Source organism: Primulina tabacum, chromosome 8, assembly GCF_025594145.1.
Source record: "Primulina tabacum isolate GXHZ01 chromosome 8, ASM2559414v2, whole genome shotgun sequence".
Classification (NCBI taxonomy): domain Eukaryota; kingdom Viridiplantae; phylum Streptophyta; class Magnoliopsida; order Lamiales; family Gesneriaceae; genus Primulina; species Primulina tabacum.
Genome location: NC_134557.1, coordinates 35,741,366 through 35,766,265, shown reverse-complemented (window position 1 = coordinate 35,766,265; position 24,900 = coordinate 35,741,366). Strand labels below are relative to the sequence as shown.

Genomic DNA, 24,900 nt, shown 5'->3' with positions numbered 1-24,900 from the left:
AAAACACCGATTGGTTTTCAAAACCCTTCGGATATGGTGTTTGATGAAATAACAATATGGACCCGATGCCATAATTTTCCTTTAGCGTTTATGCATACGTCTATTCTCAGAAATATAGGAGAGTGTATAGGAAGGGTTGTTCAAGTCGATTCAGGTGAGGATGGAAGAGGCACGGGGAAGTTTGCTTGAATTAGGGTGATCTTGGATACTAATAGACCACTGAAGCAGGGCATATGAAAATAAAGAATAAACTGGATACCGAGATTTACGTGAAAAACCCCAAAAAATTATTAGGATAAAAACCACGGGTAATATGAAAAAATTTCCACTATAATATTTTATGGTGTATAACTCACTCACTATGTTTCCAAAAGAACACACACTCTCTTAATACAGGATAACAAAACACCTCATAAATATTATAGAACTAAGCACTCAAATACTTATAAGATGAGATAAAACTCGAAAAGGGATGATTTCAGAATTAAAGGTGAAGCTCTATTTATAGAGCCCCTTGTCCGTGTGAAGACGCGTATAAAACGCGTCGTCTGGAAATTCCTCGTCAAAGATGCCAACCCACGTTTTATAAATTTTTTTGCCACCAACCTTATTAAATATAGTATTCCCACTTTCTTTGACAAATCACTTGTCGACATTTCTCCCATTTGAAGATTTGATTGATAATCAAACACATCTCCACACATCTTTTCAATCTTGCCATTCCCTGCTGCTCACGTTTTCTCTAGGCCATTTGAGGATCTGCACCAATCAAACTTATCAGTGTTCACTGGCTTGGTCACAAAATCAGCTATGTTATCTTTTGTATGAATCTTCTGCATATCCACGCTTCCTTCTTCTACTACTTCTCGAACAAAGTGAAATTGAATTCTAATGTGTTTCGTCCTGGAATGAAAGACTGGATTTCTTGCGATGTGCAAGGCACTCTGACTATCACAAAACAAAGAAACCTTATCTTGTTTGTGTCTGATCTCCTTCAATAACCTTTTAATCCATATTGCATCCTTGCAAGCTTGAGTAGCTGCCATGTATTCTGCCTCCGTTGTAGATAATGTCACAACTGTTTGCAGTTTTGAAACCCAGCTTACAGCTCCCCTTGAAAGTGTAAACACATAATCATTAGTATATTTCCTCTTATCAGGATCACTTGCATAATCTGAATCGAAATAGCCCCTGATTATAAAATCCGATCCTCCATAATGCAGCATTCGAGGTACCTTTAATGTATCTAAGGATCTTCTTGACAGTGCTCCAATGCTCTCGCCCAGGATTCCCCATATACCTGACTAACTGCTCCCACTGCTTGAGCAATATCCAGTATTGTACAGATCATGGCGAACATCAAACTTCCCACTGCTGATGCATATAGTACTCGAGACATCTTCATCCTCTCTGGTTCACTGCTAGGACATATCTCGGAGGATAACTTGAAATTACCAGGAAGAGGGGTCGATATTGCCTTACTATCTTGCATGTTGAAGCGTTGCAAGATATTCTTCAAATAATTTTTATAGGAAAGCCAAATCTTTCTGTTACTTCTGTCTTGGTGAACTTACATCCCTAGAATCTTGTTTGATGGTCTCAAGTCATTCATATCAAATTCCCTAGTCAACCGTGCCTTCAATCATTGGACCTGATCTTTGTTGGGAGTTGCTACCAACATGTCGTCCACATAGAACAAAAAAATAATATATTCATCACCAGACTTCTTGAAATACGTACAAGGGTCTGCACTCAGTCTGTTGTATACAAGGCTCATGATATAGGAATCAAATCTCTTGTACCAACACTCGACGCCTGTTTGAGACCGTACAGAGATTTGTTCAACCTGCAAATCAAGTTCTCTTTGAATTTCTCTGCAAAACATTCTGGCTGGAGCATATAGATTTTTTATTCAAGATCTCCATGAAGAAACGTCGTTTTCAAATCTAGTTGTTCTAGATGTAGGTCAAACACCGCACATAATGTCAACACTACTCTGACTGTTGTAATCTGAACCACAGGATAAAATATCTCATTGAAGTCAATTCATTCTTTCTGAGCATACCCTTTTACCACCAATCTAGCACGATACCGCTCCATTTGGGTATTGTCATCACGCTTGATCTTATAGACCCATCTTTTTCTGACGGCTTTCCTCCCTCGTGGTAGTATAACAAGATCCCAAGTTTTATTGTTGTCTAATTCTTTCAACTCTTCTTGCATTGCTATCATCCACAAGGATACATCTGAGCTTTGAGTAGCCTCGTTGAAACTTGATAGCTCACCATCCTCTGATAATAGACAATATGCAATATTGCTTTCGTTGACATAATCTGAAAGCCAACCTGGTGGTCTTCTGTCTCGAGTTGACTGCCTCACATTGAAAACCTCATACTCAACATGTTCTTGTTCTTCGTGCTCTGGTACTGCTTCACAAGAATTTTGACCTTCATACGTCTTATTTTTCACCCAAAATATAGTAGTTTCTGAATTTAGTATGCCTCTGTCTCCCTTTACTTTATCTTCCTCGAAGATAACGTCTTTGCTGATGACCAGCTTGTGGACAGTAGGATCCTACAAGCGAAACCCATTTACTCCATCAGCATAACCCAACAAGATACATTTTCTGGATTTCGAATTCAACTTCGATCTTTCTTGCTCATTGTATAAAACGTACACAGAATTTCCAAATGTACTCAAATGAGAATAATCTGTCGGCTTCCCAGTCCACATCTTCATCGGAGTCTTTATATCAATCGCCACTGAAGGAGAACGATTGATAATATAAAAAGCGGTTTTAACTGCTTCCGCTCAAAATGACTTGTCTAGACTCGCAGTCCTAAACATGGCTCTTGTTATGTCCAACAAGTTTCTGTTCATCTGCTCCGCCACTCCATTCTGTTGAGGTGTGTAAGCCATTGCGAATTGTATTTTGACGCCTTGATGTTGACAATATGCATCAAATTCGTCACTGGTATATTCTTCTCCGTTGTCAGTCTTCAGACACTTGATTTTCTTTTCAGAATCAAGTTCAACCCGCGCTTTGAAATCTTTGAAAATCTGGAAAACATCTTATTTCTTCTTGATTGGATATACCCAACATCTGCTAGAGAAATAATCAATGAACGAGATAAAGCATCTCGCTCCTCCTAGGGATACAACTGGTGCTTGGCAAACATCTGAATGAATCAGCTCCAGTATGCTTTTGCTCTTGGCAGTAGAAGTGTCAAACTTTAATATGTGTTGTTTATTGGTGACACAATGCTCACAAAAGGGTAGTGACATTTTTGTAAGTCCCGGCAACAACTTCTGTTCTGAGAGAATTTTCAACCCTCGTTCTGACATATGCCGAGCTTTCTATGCCATAACATTGTTAATTCTTCTCCTGAACCAATTGATGCAACAGCTAGTTCCGTCTGTTTGTGTGTTTCTCTCAAAGTTTATACAGATTTGCAGCAAATTTTTCCGCCTTCATAACCACAAGAGCACACTTCACAATTTTCATGATCACGTTCTCGATACAGGTTTTATAACCGATATCATCTAATTGCCCAATGACAAAAGATTCTTCGTCAGTCCTTTCACATGTCGTACTTCCTGTATGGTGCGCATGGTGCCATCAAACATTTTTATTTTAATAGTACTGAACCCAACATTTTCCAAGCCATGATCATTTTCAATGAATACAGATCCTCCTGAGACTGGTTCATAATGATCGAACCATTCTATCTGAGACGTCATGTGCCACGTTGCTCCTGAATCCATAATCCATGTGTCACAAAATTTGTGCCCACCTTCTGCAACTGTTGCTGCTTTGCTGAATAATATTTCACCACCGCCTGAAGTACCGGCCACATTTCCTTGAGAACTCTTGTCGATACTCGTACACTCTTTCTTGAAGTGCCATTTACCGCCACATTTAAAGCAGTAAATATTTTTTTTCGTACTTTTTGACTTTGATCTACCTCGTCTTTGGCTCCCACTAGAGTCACGGTCCATAAATCTTCCTCTTATCATCGGTAAAGCCTCTGCCTGCTTCGAAGTTACCAACCTATCATCTTTATTCTTGCACTGACTTTCTTTTTCGAGAACCGCAGTTAAGACATTGTCGAATTTTAGAGAGTCCATAAGAATATTGTTGGTTATGTTGATGATAATTTGATCGTATGAATCTGGTAGAATTTGAAATAAAAGTTCCGCACTTTCATTTTCCTCTATTTTATGCCCTATGGAAGTGAGTTGGGCAAATAAAGTATTTAGTGTGTTGATATGGTCGGTCATCGATGAGGATTCTACCATCCGAAGATTATAAAGCATTCTCTTTAGGAAAATCATATTGTGTAGTGACTTGACCTCGTACATCTTTGTCAGAATATCCCAGATAACTTTTGCTATTCTTATTTCAGAGATACTTGACAGTAATTCGTCTGCTATAGGATATTTTACTTTATTCGGGCTTACCCTAATTTGCCACATTCCATGCACCAACATTTGATAATGAGAATGTCAGAAATCATTTTCTTATTAAACCCATGGAATCATGGTAAGAGCATGTAGTAGCAACGACTCATGATTTCCTAGGTATCACCGATAGTGCCTGCAAGAACCAGTCGATTAGGATTAACATACGGCAAGGTCCTTTCATCTCATATATCCCAATCGAATCTGCAGCCATTGGTTCATCGAGGGTTGCATATTAAATTTGATAGCTATGTGATACAATCATGAAATATTCATAGTGTCAATGCATGTACAACTAGAAAACTCTTTCCCTAATGTACATCTCACACTCTGGCCAGAGATTTCATGCACTATTATTTCATTACATCACATAGAAAATCCACACACGTAGGTGAACGGTGAATTCCTGACTACAATGCACTGGCACCTACACATTTCGCAATTGTACCCAACCTCGCCACCTTGTGACCCTCGCGGAGTTGGTAAACGAGTCAAAGCACAATCCTAGTATGTAGAGCCTCAGTGTTGTCCCAGATCGTAATGACTAATCATGTACAATCACAACCATAGATTTTTTTCTCTAGATGAATGGTAACCACTTGAAAAGTTAGAGGGAGAGTTGTTTGGTACAATCATCATATGATTACTCATCTGCTTGATTGGACATCTCTATGCCCTTATCATGAAACATGTTACACATCACAGATGCTCTCTCAAGCTCAAGCGACCTTTATCCTTATTTTAGGCTGCTGAATCGACTAGGAACGAATTTAGAATATATAGTGTTTACAAATGAGTTTCAAGATCGAATTACGATTCATTTATATTAAAGCATAATCAAGGACTTTATCTATGCTGACTGCATAGATATACAGATAAAGTAAAATGAAACCATTAAAAGCTAAATTATATAAAATAAAGATTGTTTATTACACTTGAGTCAATAAATTCTCTAGCCAACCGGGGCATCTACTTTAACATAGTGGTCCACATCCTAGGTTAGAGACTTGCATTCATGGCAAGTACAACATAGTCGATGTGAATCGGAAACGACATCTAAAGTATTACGAACCATTCATTTTTGCTACACAAGCTTCAGAAGTTGTGTAGTTTATGTACCGAACTATGAAAAGAGCACTTGCAGATTGGCTTTTCTTCACCAGGTTGAGACAAAGAGCTTATGTTACAAATTTAAGGACAAGTGAAAAAGATGTTGATGACAGGAACAATGCTTTTCGAATTAACAAAATCCAAAACCATGAAATAGAAGACAATTTTTGTTGACATCGCAAAACCTTGTAAATGTCACGGTTAAATATGATAATTAAATTATTGTGGTCAGAGTTAGAGAAAATAAAGAACGGGAACAAGGCTCTGTAAAATATAATCCTCTCTTGTATATTTCCATTGAACAATTACAAAGGTTTTTATATTTACAAATAGAAGGGATAAAAAAGTAGAATGGAATATGAAGTCAGTTATATTGTTACAACACAAGATGAGTCTATGTGTTTCTAGATGATGGGCTTGAGATCTTCTACATGTGTGAGTATGTGGCCTCTTGTGTACTTGGTTAATGATGTCACTTAACATCCCATCGCAAGGTCAGCGTTGGTTTGTCGACAAGGCTGAGCTTGGATCGAAACCGATGAAAATTGTGACAAGATAATGGTTTCGTGAAGACATCTTCAATTTGATGAGAGGAGGGGACAAATTGAACGTTGAGTTGCTTGGCCAGAACTTTCTCACGAACAATGAAGAGATCTAACTCAAAATGCTTGGATTTTGAATGCATTACAGGATTGGCTGTAGCACCCCATAACTTAAATGGTATTTGCATATATTATATTTTATTACTAAAATTTATTAATTATTATATTTTAAATATAAATATAATATATATATATATATAAAATGAATGAAATAACAAATATATTATATTTGTATATACACATTCATACATGCATACATACCTACATACCTACATACCATCATCATAGTTGCTTAACCAACACACCACCTCCCTTCTTGCCCAACCGGTGATCGAGATTTGTTCATCCTAGAATGGAGATAAGGCTTGACCATTGCCTATAAACTGCACCCTTCACCTCAGGAATTTCAAGAGTTCTCCGCCTGAATTTTTGAGTTTAAGGAGTGGGTCTAGTATAGGGTGGAGTGGTCAGAGGTTATAGCTCAAAAAGTAGAGAAAAGAGGCCAAAAATATCTTTATATACCCAAAACCCTTCCAAATATTCTATAAAAACTCCACAACACTCTCAACTTACCCAGAAATATACCACAAAAGGAGGTGTTGAAAAATCATCAGCCGATTTTTCGTTAAAATTCAGAATCGCTACTGTCCGGGAAGGGAATAGTGCCGAAAAACTCGTTTTTCAGGTACTGTTTTCACTCCCATTTTTCGTACTTTTCTTGATCGTATTATACCTTAGTCCAGGCATGAAAGTTGTTCATTGTGTGTCATAGTTCTCACCCATGTCAGTAGTATCCTGGAATCGGCACCGGAAATAGTGTTTTTCGATGGTCAAAGTAGGAGTATAAGCTACTGTTTCTTTTTCGTTTCTGGCATGTTTCGGCTAGGATTTAGAGAAAAGTTAAAACATAAAAGTTGTAACAAATAAGTTTTTACATCTACTGGAGAAATATCGCCGTGCGTGGTGGCCAGACGAAAAACGAAAATTTCATTTTCCGAACTTTTATTGGTATGATTCCAGGCTACAGTACAAGTTTTGTAAATTTTGGATGAGTATTGCATTTACTGTGAATTTTTAAAGGGAAATACTATGATTTTTCGGATATGATATACTATCTATATGATGATATAAACCTTTGTATAAATGTTCATAGCTTTCAATACTTGAAAAATATATAATTGGAAGTATCTATGAAATTTTATAATTTTTCGACTCACAAGTTATTTATATGATTTTTGTGAGTTATATATTAAATGTTATATATATTGATTAATGATAAAATAATTTCAAATATTACCTATTTTGAATTTTTTTCAGTTAATATTATAATAAGAGTTGTTATAGGAAATATTGTAATTTTGGAGTCAAATATTAATTATTGTAAATTTTTAAGATAGTTTTGACTATTAGAAAATAATTTTGACAAAGAAATATTAAATAAATAAATAAAATAATTTTTTTATGAAATTTCAGTCAATAAATAAAGTTTATAAAGTTAAATTCTTTATTTTGGTAAAAATTTAGGGATAATCTATATCAAAAAGTGTTTACTATACTAATTATAATCACATTGGTCAATAGGATTGACTTGAACTTGGAACTCTCACTCTCATCTATAGTAAGTCTCAAGGTGAGGAAATTTTTTTATCGTTCTACCTATATAGCCTTTGGCATTTAGCCTGAAAATTATGATGTGATATATTATATACTTTAACGATATTCATTACGGAATATTGATTTCTTATGCCTGTGCATAAATTTTGTATCTTTGAATCAGCGTTGATGCATATGAAATATGCCCCATCCTGAATGTCCTTTTCTATCTTACTGACTCCTTATTCATGCCGATACTACCTTTCCGAAATGAGTGAATGCTTCAATGTAACATTTTCATTGTAATATCATCATACTAGATGTGATTCTTATCAAGCTTCCAATGAATGAAGTTTTGGTTAATCATCGAATAAATTAATGAATTACTGAATGATAAGATGATTGACCAAAACAGAGCCCTGGACAACGGACTTTGGTCTTGAGATTGAGTCAATTGAACAACGTGACTTTGGTTCGGGTATATTAGTTCACTTGGCTCGTTATTCTTTACAAACCATTATTTTTGTGTATTCATATAATCGAATGTTGATCCTTTTGTCTATTGTATCATTCTTTCGAATTTGAGTATCATATTTACCTTTATTTAATTCTCACTAAGTCCTTAAAGACTTAACCTCTCTATTTTTCTTTATCTATTGAAATTTCTAGAGCCAGGTAACCAGGATTTGGATAAAGAAAGAAATGTCGATGTATGATCCGCCAGTTGTTGTCTGGAATAAATTGCTGGAGGGCATAATAAGTCATTCAGTCTATGAGTCAGTTTGTCTGAAATGTTTACGTCATTTTCACTCTTACCGTCTATGTTATTTCGGACATGTAAAACTTTATTGTAATTTACTAGTACTTGTATGTTTCGCTTCCGCTAATAAAGTTCTTATTAATGCCTGTGATACCTCTAAAGAGACAGAATTCTCTTATGAGGTATTATTAGGGAATGTGGCATTCCTTGAGGTCTAGTTTCAAGATAAGGTGTCACAGAGGTGGTATCAGAGCCGCATCAGGCTAGGATAGGTTACCTAGAAATGTTAAAAAAAATTAATTATAATTCTTTTAATTTATGCTAATCACTAATTATTGTTTCCATAAATTTATTAATTTATCACAGGATGTCCGACTCTACCAGTAGCCAGGGAGGTCGTTTAGACATTATTTATGTCCATACAGATTCCCTGACCTTGACTTTCACACATGGAGATCGAGGTTTATCGTATTATCCCGGCCATGTTACTCTTCAGATTGCTGAGGATCGCGATAGAGTGAGGGCCGCTAGGGCGACTGATCGAGTCCTTTTTGAAGAGGAGATTTATCGTTTAACTCGAGAGAATCAAGACATGAGGAACCAGTTAGCTATTTATAGATGGCACATTGATGCCATGGGAATTCCGGAGTATTATCCCACTCCCTTGGATGATGCACTGATGAGACAGATTCCACCCTATAGGGGTGACATAGGTCGAGCGGTGTATGAGAGAGATATGATGATCTTGAGTCTGTCTGAGTTACATGGGTTTGTTGATCGAGAGGTGAGAGCCCTGCAGAGAGCAGAGTATTACTCTGAGATTCATTTTGATTATATTATTACTCAGGTTCGTACTATGTTCGACTATGCTATTTATGGGTTAGAGCCAGTGTTAGAAAGTATTACCAGCCTTCGAGATGAAGCAGGACCTAGAAACATTCCTACCGAGCACCTAGCTGTTGATCCACCAGTTGTCCCACCAGTTGATCCACCAGTCATTCCATTTGCTGACCCACCCGTTGTTCCTCTTTCTGATCCACCAGTTCTTCCACTTCAGGAGCCCGAGTTACCCCCATTACCACCAGTTTTAGAGGAGGATGGGTGGCTGACAGACCCCGAGTACGAGTCTGACCCGGAGGAGTTTCCTGATGAGCCGCCATTGATAGTGCAGCTAGGACCATTTTGGGGAGATTACCCTTTACCTTTGCTTGGAGATATTGCTGATGATGTTATCATTGAGATATCAGATGATGAAGTTGCATCCGTCGTCGAGTCGACTATTACCACTGAGGAGTTGTTGTAGACTTTGATTATTAGTTGTATTGTTTTCATGGAAAAAAAATCACCTTTTGTTTTTTTATCAATTAACGATATCTCGTATTAGTAGATCTAGTAAATTATTTGATGTGATAACTTTTCTGACTGGATGGTAAATTCTCTAGTAGTTATCGATTTTTCTCTATAAATGATGACTGCATTCGTGGTATGATAATTATATCATGTTATGTGTTATTGATTAGCTTAAACTGTTATTGCACAAATTCTTATTTATGAAAGAAAATTCCCACTCTAGCGACTTCATGGCATCTTCGAATGAAAACAACCAAGCAAGGAGCCAAGAAGAGCAAAATCATCAGCGTAGAGAGGAGCGCATACCACAAGAAGAACCTAATCCTCGCCTTATACTCGAAATGATGCAACAATTCTTTCAGTATTTCCAGAATCCACCAAGGAACCAGGATACGGGCAATCGGACCTTTGAAGGTTTTCTTCGATTCAATCCTCCAAGGGACCTCGGATGCAACCCAAGCTGAGTCTTGGCTGACCAAGATCAAGAAGATATTTTCCGTTCATAATTTCTCAGATGAACAAAAAATAAATCTATCTACCTACCAATTCGAGGATGCTGCATACAATTGGTGGAGAGTCACAGATCATCAGTGGAACCGAAACAATACCCCCTGAACATGGGAGAACTTCACAAAAGAATTCGAAGGAAAATATATTACCCAAGTTGTACGAAACACTCGAGAAAAAGAGTTCATCGATCTGGCCCAAGGATCTATGACAGTAGCTCAGTATGAGGCTGAGTTTCACCGCTTGATTCACTACGCCCTCAATACATGGAAGAGGAAATATGGAAGTGAGATTCAGCTTGACAAGAAAGAAGGTACATCAAAACAAAATTTTCAAGGAGGAGCTAACAAGCAAAGATGTGGTTACTGTGGGTTAGCTAACCATAACGAAGAAAAATGCTGGAAAAAGAATGGAAAATGCTTGGTTTGTGGAAGCGATCAACATCGTATTCAGGAATGTCCACAAAAATCTCAGTTGCTCATACCAGCTAAAACTGCTCAAAAACCCAAGATTCCAGCCAGTGTTTTTGCACTCATAGAAAATGAAGACGATATCGATCCCACTACTGTAGTTGAAGGTACGATTATTCTACTTTCAAAAATTGGAAAAGCTTTATTTGATCCTGGAGCGACACACTCATTTGTTTCTAGCACTTTTTTTCACACTTAGAAACAACATCTGTAAAACTACCTTATATCTTGGATGTTAGTTCACCAATGGGAAATAAGTTACTTAGCGAAGTTCTCTACAAAGACTGTCCTCTAGAAATTGATGGGGAAACATATATGGTCGATTTAATTGAGCTCCATATTCAAGGTTATGATGTCATATTAGGGATATATTGGTTGTTTAGACACCAGGCACAATTAGATTGTTACTATAAAAAGGTAAAACTCTCAAATTTGGGAAACAGAAAATTTGCAAACCGCAAGGAGGAGTCTTTCCCCGTAACATCAATATCTGTGAAAGAAGCCCAGACTATAATTAAAAAGGGAGGGAAAGGATTTCTAGCATATTTGATCAACAAGCCGAACGATCAACTCAAGGTATCTGAAATCCCTATTGTTCAAAACTTTCCCGAAATATTTCCAGGAAGAAATCAATTCCTTGCCTCCACAAAGAGAGATTGAGTTCTCTATAGAGCTAACACCCGGAGCAATGCCCAAGTCCAAGACCCTGTACCGAATGGCACCTGCAGAATTAAAAGAATTAAAGATCCAATTACAAGAGCTTATTGAAAGAAAATACATACGACCCAGCTCATCACCATGGGGAGCCCCGGTGTTATTCGTAAAGAAAAAAGATGGTACGCTAAGGCTATGCATCGACTATCGAGATCTAAATAATGTGACTATAAAAAATAAGTATCCACTGCCGCGAATTGACGAATTGTTCGATGCACTCCAAGGATCCAAAGTTTATTCGAAAATTGACCTAAGGCAAGGATACTACCAGCTGCGAATCCGAGAAGAAGATATACCCAAGACCGCTTTTAACACTCGGTATGGCCACTAAGAATTTGTAGTAATGCCGTTCGGATTGACAAATGCGCCAGCTGCTTTCATGGATCTGATGCATTGAGTCTTCCAACCATATTTAGACAAGTTCGTAGTCATTTTCATCGATGACATCCTTGTTTACTCCAAAAGCAAGGAAGAGCACGCACATCATCTAAGGACAGTTCTCCAGACACTAAAAGAAAATCAGTTATATGCAAAACTCAGCAAATGCGACTTCTGGTTGGAAAAGGTGACATTCTTAGGCCACATAATTTCAGGGAATGGTCTTGAAGTAGATCCTAAAAAGATAGATGCAATAATGCAGTGGAGACAACCAAGCAATGTAACCGAAGTTCGAAGCTTTCTTGGCTTAGAAGGGTACTATCGTAGATTCATCCAAGACTTTGCGAAAATTGCAGCCCCACTAACCCAACTTACTCGAAAAGATAATACATTCAAATTGAACCAAAGGTGTGAAGAAAGCTTTCAGATACTAAAAAGGTTGCTCACTAGCGCTCCGGTCTTAACTCTACCAAAAGTAACATAAGGGTTTACGGTCTACACTGATGCTTCCAAAGAAGGTTTGGGCTGTGTTTTGATGCAAAACGGGAAGGTAATTGCTTATGCTTCAAGGAAGTTAAAGATCCATGAAAATAACTACCCTACTAATGATTTAGAGTTGGGTGCAATAGATTTGCTCTAGCAAAATGGCGGCATTATTTATACGGTGCAATCTTTGACATTTTTACTGACCACAAAAGCTTGAAGTACTTATTTACTCAAAAAGAGTTAAATATGAGGCAGCGTCGGTGGATGGAATTCCTAGAAGATTAGGATTGCTCTATACAATACCATCCCGGAAAAGCCAACGTTGTGGCAGATGCTTTGAGTAGGAAAGCTAGTATAGCCCATATTGAAGGAAGGGAAGCTAACAGATCTGGGGAATACACGCCAAAAATCATGGTACAAGTATTTTCCCGTGGAAATGTAGCAGGACTAAGAGTCGAACCAGAATTCAACACCAGGATAAAAAAAAAACCAGGACATTGATCCCGATGTGATGAAGCTCAAAGAAACCAAAGGAAGGCAAGATCCCGATTTCAGCACCAACCATCAGGGTATACTACTATATCGTAAACTGAATATGTATACATGTTTCTTTGAAGAAGGAAGTTTTAGGAGAAGCTCATAGATCTCGATTCACCAACCATCCTGGAGGAGCCAAAATGTACCAAGACTTAAAGCAATATTTTTGGTGGGAAGGAATGAAACGTGATGTTGCAGATTTCGTAAAGAATTTCCTTACATGTCAAATGATGAAGGCAGAACATCAAAGACCATCAGGACTTTTACAACCACTTCCCATTCCTGAGTGGAAATGGGATCAAGTAACCATGGATTCTGTGTTATGGTTGCCTCTTCTGAAAGGAGGCTTCGATAGTATCTGGGTTGTGGTGGACCGTTTAACAAAATCCGCTCATTTCATCCCAGTAAGTAGTAAATATGGAGTGGAAAAGCTAGCTGATCTATACCAAAAAAATCATTCAGTTGCATGGGTTACCTTCAACAATTGTTTCCGACCGAGATCCAAAATTTACATCGAGATTGTGCAAGAAACTCCAGGAATGCTTGGCAGAAAATTGAGCTTCAACACTTCTTCTCACCATTAGATTGACAGACAATCTGAAAGAACTATCCAAACTTTGGAAGATATGCTCCGCACCTGTGTTTTAGATTTCGGGGACAACTGGGGAAGGCATCTACCCCTCATAGAATTTGCATATAACAACAGCTACCAGACTACAATTCAAATGGCTCCTTATGAAGCTTTGTATGGACGAAAATGTCGTTCCCCTCTGTAATGGGATTTGGAAGAATGACGGTACACCAAGGATGGGAAAACTCGCTCTATAAAGCCAGATATTATACAAGAAGCAATTGATAAAGTACACGTCATCAAGCAAAGAACACAATTAGCTCAAAGTCGACAAAGGAGCTATGCTAACAAAAGAAGGAAAGACTTGGTATTTGCAGTAGGGGACCAAGTACTCCTAAAAATATCTCCTAGGAAAGGAATCCGAAGTGCTGGGAAAAAGGGAAAGTTACAACCTCGTTTTGTAGGTCCCTTTGAGATTCTGAAAATAATAGGACCTGTTGTCTATCAACTGCAGCTACTTAGGTCACTATCTGGGATACATAACACGTTTAATGTATCCCAATTAAGAAAATGCTTCATGGACTCAACACCCATTGTGGACCCGGTGCATGTAAACCTAGAAAGTTATTTGACTTACGAGGAACAACCTGTTAGGATACCTGATCAGAAAATCAAAGAACTTCGCAGTATACAAGTTCAACTCGTGAAAGTAATCTGGAGGAACCAAAATATGGAAGAAGCCACATGGGAAATAGAAGAGGACGTCAGACAGCAATACCCTGATCTATTCGAATCTGGAGACCAGATTCCTTGAAGGTGGGGAGATTGTAGCACCCCATAATTTAAATGGTATTTGCATATATTATATTTTATTACTAAAATTTATTAATTATTATATTTTAAATATATATATATATATAAATGAATGAAATAACAAATATATTATATTTGTATATACACATTCATACATGCATACATACCTACATACCTACATATCATCATCATAGTTGCTTAACCAACACACCACCTCCCTTATTGCCCAACCGGTGATCGAGATTTGTTCATCATAGAATGGAGATAAGGCTTGACCATTGCCTATAAACTGCACCCTTCACCTCAGGAATTTCAAGAGTTCTCCGCCTGAATTTTTGAGTTTAAGAAGTGGGTCTAGTATAGGGTGGAGTGGTCAGAGGTTATAGCTCAAAAAGTAGAGAAAAGGGCCAAAAATATCTTTATATACCAAAACCCTTCCAAATATTCTATAAAAATTCCACAACACTTCTCAATTTACCTAAAATTATACCACAAAAGGAGGTGTTGAAAAATCATCAGCCGATTTTTTGTTAAAATTAAAAAATCGCTACTGTCCGAGAAGGGAATAGTGCCGGAAAACTCGTTTTTCAGGTATTGTTTTCACTCCAATTTTTCGTACTTTTCTAGATCGTATTATACCGTAGTCCAAGCATGAAAGTTGTTCATTGTGTGTCATAGTTCTCACCCATGTCAGTAGTTTCCCGGAATCGGCATCGGAAATAGTGTTTTCCGGGTCAAAGTAGGAGTATAAGCTACTGTTTCTTTTTCGTTTCTGGCATGTTTCGGCTAGGATTTAGAGAAAAGTTAAACCATAAAAGTTGTAGGAAATAAGTTTTTTCATCTACTGGAGAAATATGGGTCGTGCGTCGTGGCCAGAGGCCGGTCACGCGCCGCCGTAGTCGGCACGTGTGGTGCACGCGTCGGTGAAAAATGAAAATTTCATTTTCCTAACTTTTCTTGGTATGATTCCAGGCTACTGTACAAGTTTCGTAAATTTTGGATGAGTATTGCATTTACTGTGAATTTTTAAAGGGAAAGACTATGATTTTCGGATATGATATACTATCTATATGATCATATAAACCTTTGTATAAATGTTCATAGCCTTCAATACTTGAAAAATATACCATTGGAAGTAGCTATTAAGTTTTATAATTTTTCGACTCACAAGTTATTTATTATGATTTTTGTGAGTTATATATTAAATGCTATATATATCGATTAATGATAAAATAATTTCAAATATTACCTATTTTTTATGAAATTTTAGTTAATAAATAAAGTTTATAAAGTTATATTTTTATTTTGGTAAAAATTTAGGGATAATCTATATCAAAAAATGTTTACTATACTAATGATAATCACATTGGTCAATAGGATTGACTTGAACTTGGAACTCCCACTCTCATCTATAGTTAGTCTCAAGGTGGGGAAATTTTTTTTATCGTTCTTCCTATATAGCCTTTGGCATTTAGCCTGAAAATTATGATATGATATATTATATTCTTTAACGATATTCACTACGGAATATTGATTTCTTATGCCTGTGCATAAATTTTGTATCTTTGAATCGCGTTGATGCATATGAAATATGCCCCATCCTGAATGTCCTTGTCTATCTTACTGACTCCTTATTCATGCCGGTACTACCTCTCCGAAATGAGTGAATGTTTCAATGTAACATTCTCATTGTAATATCATCATACTAGATGTGATTCTTATCAAGCTTCCACTGAATGAAGTTTTGGTTAATCATCGAATAAATGAATGAATGACTGAATGATAAGGTGATTGACCAAAACAGAGCCCTGGACAACGGACTTTGGTCTGGAGAGTGAGTTCATTGAACAACGTGACTTTGGTCCGGGTATATTAGTTCACTTGACTCGTTATTCTTTACAAACCATTATTTTTGTGTACTCATATAACCGGATGTTGATCCTTTTGTCTATTGTATCATTCTTTCGAATTTTAGTTCATATTTACCTTTATTTAATTCTCACTAAGTCCTTAAAGACTTAACCTCTCTATTTTTTTTATTTATTGAAATTTCCAGAGCCAGGTAACCAGGATTTGGATAAAGAAAGAAATTTTGATGTATGATCCGCCAGTTGTTGTCTGGAATAAATTGCTGGAGGGCATAATAAGTCATTTAGTCTATGAGTCAGTTTGTCTGAAATGTTTACGTCATTTTCACTCTTACCGTCTGTGTTAGTTCGAACATGTAAAACTTTATCGTAATTTACTAGTACTTGTACGTTTCGCTTCCGCTAATAAAGTTCTTTAATAGTTCTTATTACTGCCTGTGATACTTCTAAAGAGACAGAATTCTCTTATGAGGTATTATTAGGGAATGTGGCATTCCTTGAGGTCTAGTTTTAAGACAGGGTGTCACATTGGCAGTCAATGAAATTGTACTATTGTTGTCACACCATAGTATGGGTGATGCATGACTTGGAACATGAAGTTCAGTAAGCAAAGACTTAAGCCAAAGTAATTCTGAAGTGGCATTGGCAAGGCTACGATATTCTGCTTCAGTACTTGAACGGGAAACAACTGATTGTTTCTTGGAACTCCAGGTGATAGGCGAGGAACATAGAAACCAGCAAAAACCAGATGTGGAGCGCTTGTCATCGGGGTCATTGGCCCAATCTGCATCACAAAAGCCATGAAGAGAAAGTCTAGATGCAGCAGTAAGATGAAGTCCATGGTTTGAGGTTCCATTTAGATAACGAAGGATTCGCTTAACAGCCTTCCAATGAGACAAACAAGGACTTTGCACGAACTGACAAACTTTATTCACGTTGAAGGCAATTTCTGGTCTTGTTATGGTGAGATATTGTAGAGCACCTACAGTGCTGCGATACAAAGTTGCATCAGAAAAAGGTTCTGTATCTTTAGAAGAAAGTTTTAACCCAGAGACCATAGGAGTAGGTAATGACTTTGCATTGTCCATGTATGTTTTCTTCAGCAGATCATGTATGTATTTTGACTGAGATAAAAATTGACTAGTAGAAGAAGGCCTTGATACTTCAATACCTAAAAAAAACGAGAGATTATCCAACTGTTTTAAGGAGAATAAGATCTTGGATTTGAGCAGCATTGTTGCCTGTGATTATGATGTCATCGACATAGACCAAGATATAGATAATCAAGCTCTTTCCATGTTTAACAAAGAGAGAAGCATCAGCCCTTGATTGAATGAATCCAAAATGTATCAAGGCAAATTTCAGCTTATCAAACCAAGCACGAGGTGCTTGTTTGAGCCCATAAATCGCTTTATGCAGTTGACATACAAGTTGTTGGCCATGGCAATGTTGTTCGAAGCCAGGAGGCTGCTACATGAAGATAAGCTTATTAAGAGTACCATTAAGAAAAGCATTGTCAACGTCAAGCTGTTGAATAGACCATCCATAAGAAAGAGCAATGTTGAGAACAACTCGAATTGTGGTAGGCTTGATAACTGTACTGAATGTTTTGGTGTAATCTAGCCCTGCTGTTTGGGAACACCCTTTAGCAACGAGACGAGCTTTGTACCAGGCCATAGTTCCATCGGGATGTCTTTTGATCTTAAAAACCCACTTGCATCCAATGATTGGTGTGTTGGTTGGTGCTGGAACTAGAACCCAAGTTTTATTTTGGATTAAAGAATTGTACTCAGCTTTCATGGCATGACACCAAGCTGGATGAGCTACATCATCATGTTTAGTGGTTGATTCATGGTCAGACATGAGTTGAGAGGTATACACCCATGGTTTGTAAATGCCTGCTTTGGATCGAGTGACCATGGAGTGTACATTCGTAGGTAGAGGAACAGGCTGCTCATTAGTGGGAGAGATAGATGATGAGCTGAAAAAGAAATGTCAGAGGTGTAGATATGATTTTCAGGAGGTGGGGAGGGTGAGTGAGGCGGAGGTTGGGGTAAAGAAGTGACATGAAGAACTGGTAAGGAAAGGTTAGAGGTAACTGGAGATGCACAAATTGAATTTTGAGTATTGAAAAGTGGAAATGAAAACTCATCAAACTTGACATGCCGAGATATGAAAATACGACCATCTTGACTAAGGCATTTATACTCTTTATGTTTGTTGCTATAGCCAAGAAAAGTGCATGGTTGAGACCTAAAATCAAGTTTATGGGCATTTTAGACTCGAAGATAGGGAAAACACAAACACCCAAAAACACGAAGAAGGGAATAATCAGGGTCAAGATTTGATAATTGTTTTAGAGGAGCAACTCTTTGAATGGCAGAGTTAGGGAGACGATTAATGAGAAAAACAGCGGTGGAAAAAGCATCGTCCCAAATTTTAAGAGGAATGTGAGCATGAGCAAGGAGAGAAATACCAACGTCAACTATATGACTGTTTTTTCTTTCGACAACGCCAATTTGTTCTGACGTGTGTGGGCAACAGAGACGATGATGATCCCAAATTTTTGAAAGAAAGGTGTTAACGGTCTGTATTCACCACCCCAGTCAGTTTGAAGAATTTTTATTTTGGTATCATATTGTAGTTCGACATGAGTCTTAAATTGATTAAAAATTTGGAAGACCTCAGATTTTGTTTTGAGGAAGTATAGCCAGGTGTATCGACTATAAGCATCCACAAAAATGATGTAATATTTAAAGCCATTAGTCGAAGTGGCGTAAGCAGGGCACCAAACGTCTGAGTATATTAACTGGAGTGGCTTGTTATAACAAGATAAGGATGAAGGAAAAGGAAGACGATGACTCTTTCCCAATTCACGAGATAGACAGACACCAATTTTGTCATTCTTTGGAAAAAGAGATATTACAGTTGGATAAAATTTGCTTTGCAGTAGATAGCATAGGGTGACCTAATCTATAATGCCACTAACTGAGTGTTGAGGGTGCAACTTCAGTGAGCTTGTGAGACTTGTTCACTTGATTTAAGAAAGAGACCGCTGGGAGAGGAGGAGTAAGCACGCAAGTGGCAGAGTGAGTAGGTGAGGGAGCTGGTTTGCCCAAGGGGAACTTATAAAGGCCTTCATGTAAGGTCCCTTTGAGGAGGGTGGTTCTCGTCGCTAGGTCCTTTACAATACAAAAAGAAGGATGAAACTAAAAATAGATATTATTGTTTTGAGCAAATTTGCTAACGCTAAGCAGATTTTTTGATATAAGAGGAACTCGAAGAAGATGATTCAAAAATAATGTATGGTTTGAAGCATGAGATAGAAAAGATGAAGATCCAATATGGGTTATAGGCAAACCTGTTCCATTTCCCATAAGAACTTTTCCTCCACCGATGTATTCGGAACCAAGAGCAAGGTTAGCGAGATCATTGGTGACATGATGAGAGGCTCCGGAATCTGGGAACCACCAGTCATCATTTAGACCTTCGGAATTAGCTACGGCCACTGCAGCAGTTGGTGATGCTTCAGGTTTACTACGATATGAATTTGAGTAAGGATTTCCAGAAGGTCGTGCTTGGGAAATGAATTTTTTGTCAAAACGATGATAGCACTTCTCGGTAATGTGGCCAGAATATCCACAAATTTGACAGATAGGACGAGTATTGCTATTGGACCAGCTTCGTCGACCACCACGCATAAATCTTCCACGACCTCTACCACGAGAGGGGGAGCTCGGAGATGATGAAGATGGACGTCCTTTGGCAGGGGTAAAAGTAGAGATGTTGGCTGTAGGCATGGTGCCATCCACATTAACAGTATATGATTCAATACGTCCTTCATGCGATAAAAGCAAAGCACCAACCTCCGAGGGGGAAATTGATTCACCTCGAGAGGCTACATGAACAACAACCGAGTCGTACTCCATTCCAACACCACCTAGAATATACAGAACCTGATCATCATCTGATATAGGATGCCCACAAACAGAAAGAGAGTCAACATAATTTTTCATTTTGCCAAGATAGTCCTTCATGCTAAGGCTACCTTTCTTGAGTGTCTGCAATTGGAGTTTATATTGCATCATTCTCGCTTTTGAGCGAGTAGCAAACAAAGTAGAGACTCGGATCCAGATCTGAGCAGATGAGGAACACCCAATCATTTGGCTTTGAATTCCTTCGATCATGGAGGCCGGAAAGAATGAAAAAAGAAGTTGATCTTGTCTGGACCAAGAAATGTAGAGGGGATTCGGAATATCAGTGCCATTTTAACCGGGTACTGAGCTGGGTGGTATGATTGATTGAGAATCGATGTACATACCAAGACCCAAACCTCGAATTCCAGCCAACACTTGGAGCTGCCATAGGAGAAAGTTATCATCGATGAGTTTGGTGGTGTTGATCTGGTTGGAGGGATTTAGGATTATGAGATTAGGGGCGAAATTAGATGTTGTGACTGAGCTCGATTCACCAGGTGTGTTGGCTTCCGCCATTGTAGCCCTGATACCAAGTTAGAGAAAATAAAGAACGGGAACAAGGCTCAGTAAAATATAATCCTCTCTTGTATATTTCCATTGAACAATTACAAAGTTTTTATATTTACAAATACAAGGGATAAAAAAGTAAAATGAAATATGAAGTCAGTTATATTGTTACAACAGAAGATGAGTCTAGGTGCTTCTAGATGATGGGCTTGAGATCTTCTACATGTGTGAGTATGTGGCCTCTTGTGTACTTGGTTAATGATGTCACTTACCAGTCAGCACAAACAATGAAACAAATGATTTGCAAGCAAGAAGTGAAGATGACTTGAACAACGAAGGTGAAAGTGATTAGGGTCACAGTGGTGGTTTTCAGTGTTTTATGTAACACAGTAAGTGGCTGAATGTAATGATCAAATGTTTATTTAAAGATTATTTTAGATTAATTATAATTATTTTGTTCAATGCTTATTACTTAATTGAACATAATACACAATGGATTCCAAGTTGTGTGTTATGTATTCTTGTATTCAGTTCATATAAACATACATATTTCTCGTATTTTGTGTATTTGATCAGTTTGGTTGGATTGCTTCGATTTTTAGGAATTATCAGTTCTATTCCAGTCTTGAAGGAGTTTGAACAAGGACTGTCGACGGGTGAGTTTCTCCCTTTCGGTCTGGTTTCGATTTCGATCTGATTATTGAGATAGATTGAAGGGTTTAATGTTGTAGGAGTAGAGTTATTTGATTCTAAGGTATTTTTGGACGAAACTAAAAAATGATGAGATTTCTCGTAATTTAATTGATTTTTTTTTTTCATTCCGTATATTTAGGATTGTGACATTGATGAGAATTTTTTTAAAATTGGAGATTAGTAGAAATTGAAAAGTGTTTTTAGATGGCTGCGCATACGGAGGATGATGAGCCTCAGGATCAAATGAATTAAGTTGATGTTGTAGGAATATGACAAGTAAATTTATAAATTATTTTTAGTTATTAATCATTCTACATTTTATTGAATCTATTATACGTGGTTGTATGTTTTCAAGAAATCATTACAATTTTTCTAAAGTTTGCGCCGGAGAATCACCAGGTATATGTGTTTATCACTTCAAAATTCAACACACAGACATGTGTTGAAGGAGTAACTCGGAAATATGTCACGCCCGAGCAACGACAGTGGTATTGGGATGAGTTTTTGGTATGTACACAAAGAACTAACTGTATAGTTTTTATGACATCATTACATCTTGTAGATTTACTTTAAAAAATATGTTTGAATTGTGCAGAAGAAGTATAGGCGGGCTGAAGATCAAAATGAGAGTGAGATTAGACGGGTTTGGTACAAGAAAACTGCAGACCTTTACCGTCAAACGATCCACAAATGGGGCTAGAAAAGGATGTCAGAGATTTTTCTCAAAGTCATGTTTTTATTTATATATGAACATGGTAAAACTATATGCGGAAATAAATCGAGTATTACCTCCGATCATTGAAATTTTTTTATTTCTCTGCTTTTCTTTCCGGTTGAAGTCTTCTTAGCACTCCGTCCTCTCGATAGATGGTGTATAATTTTCTTATGAGATGTATGCTTAGGGACCTCAATCGTATCTATTTATAGGCGTTTTCTCATATCATCGATGAGTGTATCGTGAGCCGAAATCCAAAAGAAGAAGCGTGTACGCATCTCCATTTTATAAAGTTGAGGTTGCGTACGCAAGTTTTGTCAAAACATGTAGGCAATGGTCGTCGCCATTTCCTACACGTTTAATCTTCTTCTGATATGTGTCATTTTTCTTACATTCTCCTACTTGACACATATATCTCATTTATCATAGCAGAAAACAAAATACATGAATCATGGCGATAGGTTATCTAAAACGATTATTATCTTCCATGTATTACAATATATTATATTTCTCAAATAACTCAATGAGTAAACCATATGTTTATTCGAGGTCCAACTTTATTGATATTTCTCAAATCAATGAATGTGTACACAACAAATATGAGAAAATATCACATCATAGTTTCATTAACTTTGTTTTTACAACAAAATTACATGAAGGAATAAAGTCTCATTATTTCTGTATGATCCTTAAATTTCAATGGTGGCATGCCTTTAGTCAAAGGATCTGTAATCATCAATTCAGTGCTAATGTGTTCGATAAGTAACTTCTTATCTTTAACACGTTCTCGTATGGCTAAATACTTAATGTCGATATGTTTGCTTCGACTACCACTTTTGTTATTTTTAGCCATAAAAACAGCAGCTGAATTGTCGCAATATATTCTTAATGACCTAGATATAGAATCCATAATTCTAAGCCCTGAAATGAAACTCTTCAACCATATACCATGTGAGGTTGCCTCAAAACAAGCTACGAACTCAGCTTCTATAGTGGAAGTAGCAGTCAATGTATGCTTTGCACTTCTCCAAGATACAGCTCCACCAGCTAGCAAAAAAATATATCCTGAAGTGGATTTTCGTGAATCAATATGGCCAGCGTAGTCTGAATCAGAGTAGCCAATTACTTCCAAATTCTCAGTTCGTCTGAACATAAGCATATAATCTTTAGTCCCTTGAAGGTACCTCATGACTTTCTTTGCAGCTTTCCAGTGATCTAAACCTGGATTACTCTGATATCTTCCCAATATCCCAACAACAAATGCAATGTCAGGTCTAGTGCAAACCTGAGCATACATCAAGCTTCCGACAGCAGAAGCATAAGGAATGTTTTTCATTTGTTCCCGCTCTAGATCATTCTTTGGGCATTGGCTCAAATCGAATTTATCGGCTTTCACAACGGGAGCTATAATTGGTGAACAATCTTTCATCTGATATCTCTCTAAAACTTTGTTGATATAGGTTTCTTGAGACGACCTAGAATACCTCTAATTCGGTCTCTATATATATTAATGCCAATGACATAAGATGCATCGTCCATATCCTCCATATCAAAATTTTTAGAGATGAATTGTTTTACCTCATAGAACAGACCCTTATAATTGGTTGCAAGTAATATATCCTCCACATATAGAATAAGGAAACAAATCTTGCTCCCACTGACCTTCTGGTATATACATTGATCCATGGGGTTCTCAACGAATCCGAATGAAGAGATAATATCATGAAATTTTAAATACAATTGACGGGAAGCTTGTTTCAATCCATATAAAGATTTCTTAAACTTATAAACCAATTGCTCACCATTTCTAGAGAAGAATCCTTCAGGTTGTTTCATATAAACCTTTTCATCTAGTTCTCCATTTAGAAAAGCCGTTTTCACATCCATTTGTTGTAAATCTAAGTCAAAATGTGCAACTAATGCTAGAATGATACGAAGAGAATCTTTCTTAGATACAGGAGAAAAAATCTCTTTGTAGTCGATTCCTTCCTGCTGAGTGAATCCTTTAGCTATGAGTCTTGCTTTATACCTTTCAATGTTGCCTAATGAGTCTTTCTTTGTTTTGAAGACCCATTTACATCAAATGGCTTTTACACCATCAAGCAACTGAACAAGATCTCAAACTCCATTAGCTGCCATAAAATTCATCTCTTATTTCATAGCATTAAACCATGGTTTTGACTCATTACAACTCATAGCTTGTGAAAACGTTTCAAGATCATTTTCGGCTCCGATGTTAAAGTTCGATTCTTGTAAATACACAATATAATAACTAGATATTGCTGATCTTCTTATTCTAGTAGATCTTCTAAGGTTGTTTGGTTGATCAAAAATTTCTTGTTGTTTTTCATTAACTACTTGATCTACTGGATTTTCATCAGCGATTTGTGGAATTTCAGTACCTGATTGTCTAACACCCATTTGGTCTTGAGGGGTGTGAATAACAACCAATCTGTCATTTGAATAAGAGGGTTGTGCATTAATGTGATCATTCTCAAAAAATATGTCATGATCACTCTCACTAATCAAGTTATTTTCAAGAAATTTTGCATTTCTTGATTCCACAATTTTGGTGTTGTGAGATGGACAATAGAATCTGTACCCTTTGGATTTTTAGGCATACCCAATTAAATATCTACTTATAGTTCTTGGGTCCAGTTTCTTTTCGTATGGGTTGTAAACTCTTATTTCTGAAGGACAACCTCAAACGCGTATATGTTACAAACTTGGTTTCCAACCTTTTAATAACTCAAATGGCGTCTTTGGGACAACCTTAGTTGGAACTGGG

At 37.2% G+C, this 24,900-nt stretch overlaps 2 protein-coding genes across 2 annotated transcripts; one reads left to right on the top strand and one right to left on the bottom strand.

Annotated features, from left to right (window-relative positions):
• The first annotated feature begins 10,590 nt into the window (after positions 1 to 10,590).
• On the top strand, positions 10,591 to 14,353 carry LOC142554710 (uncharacterized). Its single transcript, XM_075665380.1, has 6 exons — positions 10,591 to 10,960; positions 11,053 to 11,429; positions 11,476 to 11,885; positions 12,033 to 12,225; positions 13,052 to 13,372; positions 14,054 to 14,353. Exons 1-6 carry the CDS (start codon positions 10,591 to 10,593, stop codon positions 14,351 to 14,353), a joined length of 1,971 nt encoding a protein of 656 aa, XP_075521495.1.
• Positions 14,354 to 16,666: 2,313 nt separating this feature from the next.
• LOC142554709 (uncharacterized) lies at positions 16,667 to 20,713 on the bottom strand. Its single transcript, XM_075665379.1, has 5 exons — positions 20,542 to 20,713; positions 19,582 to 20,397; positions 18,528 to 18,744; positions 17,720 to 18,201; positions 16,667 to 17,391 (listed from the first exon to the last, which is right to left on the bottom strand). Exons 1-5 carry the CDS (start codon positions 20,711 to 20,713, stop codon positions 16,667 to 16,669), a joined length of 2,412 nt encoding a protein of 803 aa, XP_075521494.1.
• Positions 20,714 to 24,900: the final 4,187 nt, after the last annotated feature.